A 6,675-nucleotide genomic window follows, 5' to 3' on the forward strand; every position below is an offset into this window, starting at 1 on the left:
AGTTTATTTTTAGTTATATATAAACTGCGTGGTGATGTTATTGCTTTGTATATGTATGTACTTATGATTATCGTCACCGGTACAGGGGAGATTCTGCCAAAATTTTTCGGTAGGGTTTTCCTAGAGATTTTTAATAAACCGGTTAAGTAGAGTAGTAGATAAGTAACGGTCACTCTTAGAAAGTAGTAGTAGTAGTAAGAAGGGTGGTCGTTACAGGAGCTTTGCTCTTGAAACGTGAGGAGCTAAATCCCTCACGTCCGACCGGCTGTATACTGGGGCCATGCCCAGGAGGAGTGGACGGCTGAGCTCCAAAGGTGAGTGATCTGCCCGACTACATACATCTTGACTGTCTCCTTGACTTTGACTGTCACTTCACCTTGACTTTGACTGTCATATCATCTTGATTGTCAACTCCATATTACTCTCGGAGCCACTCATAATATGACGTATCAATAGGTAAGAAAAGTTAAAGCTTATCTTTCCTTAATTCACTCTCTTCCAAACAAAATTTGAAGTTCTCCTTCCCTTATTTATCTTTGCCTCCCCTTCCCTCACATCCTCTCAAAGAGAGTTAAAGTCATGGATTTAAATTTTAGAAATAGCCTTTTGTAAAATTACTTAAAGATTGATTCCGTTAGATTCTTTTCTAAGCTTCCGGATGAACAAGGTGTGAAACATTTAAAGATGGAGGTTTCTTAGTGGGTTTGTCCAATTGTTTGTCGGCGCAAGAATGACAAAGTTGGATCCTTCCCAAAGATAAATTTTATTTCTTTTCAATGAGCTTGGTTGGTAAAGAGTTTTAGAAGTTTCTTCAAAGATTTTGTGTTTAAAATTCACTTTCATTCGATTTCGTCATTGTTTGGTCCTCCTTGCCACTATTAGCTTTGTAACGCATCACTTCAAAGAGAAAGGAAATAAATATATTTTTTTTCTCATTTTCCATTAATTCATCTCATCTATTCTTTGATAAGTTGGGACAGTTAATACAAACAAAATGAACAAGTAAGGAGATAAACAACTCCCTTTGTTGAAAAAAACGTTTATTTTATTTTTCCTCAATTCCACGTGTGCCTTCTCTTTAAATTTACCTTCAAGATCGTACTCCTCCATCTGCATTTGTCAATCTAACTACAACAGCTGGTTGCGATCACGAGTGCAGGCCAATATTATGGCTTCTAGATGTTGGCTTCCAAATTGACGTCCGTGACGAGGTTTTCCTTGTGAGCTCAGCTCCAGTTTAATTTTATTTTTCATTTTTTATTGTTTTTTCAGGAGCAGGTGCACTTGTTTTCTCCTTCCTCCGCGTTGATCTCATTTCTGAACAATTTTCCCATCCTCCAATCCATCCGTCACAATCTCATTCTAAGAGATCGGTCCGTGGACGACCAAAACATCCTTAATCAATCGATCCACCTGAATCAAAGAAATTGAAGAGAGGTGAGAAATCGACAATGTCGGACAGGACCTCGTCCGCTTAGTACAACACCACTGTACATTTGTGTCCACTGACAACTATGGAGCTTGGTTGACAACTATCGACTGCCTGCCTCGGAAGGTAAAGTATTTATTTAGGAGGGAAAAGCAACTCTTTTCAACCTTTTTGACCACGGCAGCGACCTTCGTTAACATCATCTCTCTAGGTTGCGACTTTGCCTCCGCGCTCCTGCTTCTCTTCTTGGTTTCTGCTTTCTCGGTAAAGGAAACAGGAGCAAGCCTCTCTCCTTCTGGTATGTTCTTTCTTTCTTTCTTCGCTTTTGCCGTCCCATGTGAAAGTTTCTCTCTACTGCTCATGGATTTTGTTACTTTCTGATGAGTACTTGAGTTTACACTGGATGCTCATAAGAAGATGTTTGATCGAATGAATGTTTTTTTTCTCTTTCCCTTTTTTCTGTATGTTTCCTTTTGGTTTAATTATCTCCAGGTGCAAACGAATCAGAAAGTCAAGATGAGTTAGTTTTGAGATCGAGTGAGAATGTTCACAAGGATTATACTGTAATACCGAAAAATTCAACACAAGCTCAGAGCAACCAGACAACAGTAGTTGATCCAACAATCGTTGCAAGAGATCTACAAAATCTAACCGCTGTGCATCCACTTCAAACTTCTACCGAAGCAGCTAAGTTGGAAGTTCCAACCACAAAGAATGAAGTGATGGTGAAGAAGTCAGATGACCAAAATCTCAGGACATCTGCACTATAATCTCCCAAACTCTTTCCATACTGGGAGCAAGAAATGGAAAGTGATAGTATGTATTTGATGTAAGGTTTTATTCCAAACCATGGAATTGTGGACTTTTGATTTGTTTGGCAAAGTATCAGTGATATTAAATACAATAATGATCGAGGTCCAAAGTGCTTGTTCTGCTCTTTCACATGCCTCTTAATTTCTGCTTGAGATCTTTTGACTTCCAGATTGATTTATCGGTGCATGATCTGTTAAACAACCAGAGAAAGCTATGAATATTATACTGCATGTCTCCTGATGGTCATCTCTGTTCTAAATTCCAATTCATTAGCACACTTAAAAATTTCAAACCATCCAGACAAAAGCACCTAATGGAACTTGAAATCTGCAGAAGATGCAGGAGTTAAAAAGCATTTTTACTGCGAATATAAACATTGTCAACGGTTAGGTGGCCTGCAGTAAAGTTGGAAATCACTTCTATACCTCACAATTGCCTTTGGAGACAAATATTTTACAACTTTACTGTATAGGTTTTAAAATTCGAAAAAAATAAACTTAAAATAACCATAAGAATAAATTAGGTTCCCATTTGGCTTGAATCTAAGATCTGTAGAGTCAATGATGCTTTTAACTAAATGTATTTGCTGAAAATAAAATACAAATCTTAAAAATAAATAAATAAGAAGAAACTTAGAGGCAATAATGCTCATTCAGCATTATTTCAAGCCTAGACATAAATTTGAAGTCTCTAATATTGCTATGCACTTTTGGTAAATATATTGAATGTATATAGTGGACTAAAAAATAAACATATAATGACTCAAGGGATTCAAGAAATACAACATATCCACTTCACACAAATTTTAGGTCTATCGGGTTAACAAAATACTTTTGTCAGAAAATAATTAATAGTCATAGATGATTTAAAATATGAAAAATTGAATATGGATATTAGTCAAGAAAACTTTCAGAGTATAATAATATTTACTTAACACACTTTTAAAGTCATTGAGGACTTTTAATCAAAAAAAAAAAAAAAAAAAACTTAAAGAGCATAGATGTTCAAAATATAGAAAAATAAAAAATAGACGGCCTGACCCTTTGTTAACTTCGAAATATAGGAACCAAGATGAAAAGGAATCCACAGTGAAAAAAAAAACTCATGGGAAAGAAAGGAAAAAAAATCTTGACGGAAAAGGAAAGGAAAGAAAAGAGAAAAAAACACAAAGAAAGAAAGAATTTTTTTTAAAATATATCTAATGAGTACGAGAACCCATGTCAAAGATCTAGGTCAATAGTCAGATAGAGGGGAGATCAAAGTGATCATGGATTCCTTCAACTCAGTCACTTGACTTTTCTAGCTCAATCGCTCGACTCCTTCAGTTTATTCAGGATTTACCTCTTATGTGATTTGATGAAACGTTACTCTCAGTAGATGTGGACAATGTAGCTATGTTGGTTGATCCTGTCTGGAATTTGAGTCAAACAAAGGCCGGATGAAGTGTTGCTGGCGTTGATGGGGAGACGACTGTGATGCTATGATCATATGGACCTCAGAGAACGGACCTCCACATGACCCTGAAGGACTGCAGGGCCTGAGTCGGCGGTATTGGAGCTCTGCGCACACTCAGACAAGTACACGGAACGTTAGAGGCTAGAAACTAGGAAAAAAGTCCCCGGAGCAGGCCCTCCGACGCTCAAGTCAGGTACTTTTTCCCCAGAAGAACAGTGTACGAAGGAAGAAGAAAAATAGAAGACAAGTGCGAATATGCGAGAGATCGTACCTGCGTAAGGGAGAGGACTTCCCTTTTTATATAACAGTGCATACCTCTGAAATCTGATGGGTGTCAGGGAATGTCGGGTGTCAGGACCTGTCTGGTGATAGATGGCACGTTGCATCCTCTTATAGACTAGAGGAAGGTTCCATTAGAAGAGGACCACAGATGATCAGAATATTCCTTGACATGTAGCAGTTATTCTCTGACAGGCAGTTACGGTTCCTTAGCCTCGTTGTAATGTAGCACCTTCCCGACCAGGTATGAATGGGAAGCTCAAGATGATCAGTAGTTGAAGGATTAGGCTTGGATATAACTGAGCTGTGGAAACCCGACCAGTTGGAGCAGGTCAGACATTATCTTAATTGTGCCCCATGATTCAGTTATAGGTACTTCAGATCGGAGGTCCCGGTCTGCGAAACCCTGACCGGGAGTATCAGGCTGGTATATGCAGACTAGGTTGAGAAAATCTGACCAGTAGGGATAATTCAGGCTTTTCCCTAATTGTGCCACATGCTGTAGATCTGGGATCCTGATCTGTAAATCCCGACCTGGCATTATATGACTAACAACATCCGACGGTCCAACCCCACCTTTCCCTATCTATTGACTACCACGTCTCCTTGACTTCTGACTGCCACACCCCCTTAACTTCTGACTGTCATGCCCCCTTGACTTCTGATGACCGAGCCCTACCATAATGTACCGTATCACAAGCCTCCCCCCAGTCTAGTGGAAGGAAGCTCAAGTCCGACTGACTAGACCCAAACTCTGGTTTCAGTTGGCTCAACGTCGTCGCCTTATTTAGTATACCAAGACGGAGCTAACTCAAGTGCGGACTTATCTGGGCCAAGCAGGTCAGGCAGAGTGCTCTGACTACTCAGATATCTCACATGTAACAATAAGATTTTTAGTGTCCATGCATGTTTCCTTTTACTTTCCTCCCGTGGTATTTTCTTACTTTATGCGGACCCTAAGGAGAGTTAGTGAAAGCTTTGTTTGCTGGAACACCGATCGGTAACAAGAATGTAGAATATGGGCCAATGAATTGCCAAATGTGAGAGTATGCTTGCGTAACTCGCGCTTAGGCGAGAGTCTGAAATCCCGACCGAGAAGTTGTTGGCGGTGAGAGAAAGCTCATTTATAACTCGCACTGAGGCGAGAGTCTGGAGGCGTGAGAGCATGCTCACTTATAACTCGCGCTAGGGTGAGAGTCTGTAATCCCGACCGAGAGGTCGTTGGTTGTGAGAATAAGCTCACTTATAACTCGCGCTGAGGCGAGAGTCTGGAAGCGTGAGAGCATGCTCACTTATAACTCGCGCTGGAGTGTGAGTATGGAATCCTGACCGAGTGGTCATTGGTCATGTAAGCAAGCTCACTTATAACTCGCGCTGAGGCGAGAGTTTAGAGGCGTGAGAGCATGCTCACTTATAACTCGTGCTAGGGTGAGAGTCTGGAATCCCGACCGAGAGGTCGTTGGTCATGAGAGCAAGGTCACTTATAACTCGCGCTGAGGCGAGAGTTTGGAGGTGTGAGAGCATGCTCACTTATAACTCGCGCTGGGGCGAGAGTCTGGAATCCCGACCGAGAGGTCGTTGGTTGTGAGAGCAAGCTCACTTATAACTCTTGCTGAGGCGAGAGTCTGAAGGCGTGAGAGCATGCTCACTTATAACTCGTGCTGGGGCGAGAGTCTGGAGGTGTGAGAGTATGCTCACTTATAACTCGCGCTGAGGTGAGAGTCTAGAAGCGTGAGAGCATGCTCACTTATAACTCGCGCTGGGGCGAGAGTCTGGAATCCCGACCAAGAGGTCATTGGTTGTGAGAGCAAGCTCACTTATAACTCTCGTTGAGGTGAGAGCCTGAAGGCGTGAGAGCATGCTCACTTATAACTCGCGCTGATGTGAGAGTCTGGAAGCGTGAGAGCATACTCACTTATAACTCGTGTTGAGGCGAGAGTCTGGAAGCGTGAGAGCATACTCACTTATAACTCGCGCTGAGGCGAGAGTTTGGAGGTGTGAGAGCATGCTCACTTATAACTCGCGCTGGAGTGAGAGTCTGAAATCCCAACCGAGAGGTCGTTGGTCGTGAGAGCAAGCTCACTTATAACTCGCACTGAGGTGAGAGTCTGGAGGTGTGAGAGCATGCTCACTTATAATTTGCGCTGGGGAAAGAGTCTAGGATCCCGACCGAGAGGTCATTGGTCGTGAGAGCAAGCTCACTTATAACTCGCATTGAGGTGAGAGTTTGGAGGCGTGAGAGCATGCTCACTTATAACTCGAGCTGGGGTGAGAGTCTGGAATCCCGACCAAGATGTCGTTGGTCGTGAAAGCAAGCTCACTTATAACTCGCGTTGAGGCGAGAGTCTGGAAGCGTGCTCCGGAAGTGATCTGGAGACTTGACCAGGCTGACCAGACTATGATCTGGAGACCTGACCAGGAAGCAATCTGGAGGCCTGACTAGGAAGCGTTTTGGAAGTTTGACTAGGAAGCGATCTGGAGGCCTGACCAGGAAGCGTTCTGGAGGTTTGACGAGGAAATGAGCTGGAGGTCTGACCATGAAGTGACCTGGAGGCCTGCCCAGGAAGCGATCTGGAAGCCCGACCAGGAAGTGACCTGGAGGCCTGCCCAGGAAGCGATCTAGAGGCCTGACCAAGTTGCTTTTGTGGCTTGAAGGGATTGTGCTCAAGGACTTAGCCTAAGGATACTGCCATCATAAA

At 42.5% G+C, this 6,675-nt stretch overlaps 1 protein-coding gene across 1 annotated transcript; it reads left to right on the plus strand.

The window, feature by feature from the left end:
- The first annotated feature begins 280 nt into the window (after nt 1-280).
- On the plus strand, nt 281-2,366 carry LOC122050474. The gene is made up of 4 exons (XM_042611375.1): nt 281-314; nt 1,273-1,373; nt 1,556-1,727; nt 1,922-2,366. Exons 1-4 carry the CDS (start codon nt 281-283, stop codon nt 2,197-2,199), a joined length of 585 nt encoding a protein of 194 aa, XP_042467309.1. The 3' UTR covers nt 2,200-2,366.
- The last annotated feature ends 4,309 nt before the right edge of the window (nt 2,367-6,675 follow it).

The sequence above is a fragment of the Zingiber officinale genome, chromosome 3A (assembly GCF_018446385.1).
Source record: "Zingiber officinale cultivar Zhangliang chromosome 3A, Zo_v1.1, whole genome shotgun sequence".
In the NCBI taxonomy this organism is placed as follows: domain Eukaryota; kingdom Viridiplantae; phylum Streptophyta; class Magnoliopsida; order Zingiberales; family Zingiberaceae; genus Zingiber; species Zingiber officinale.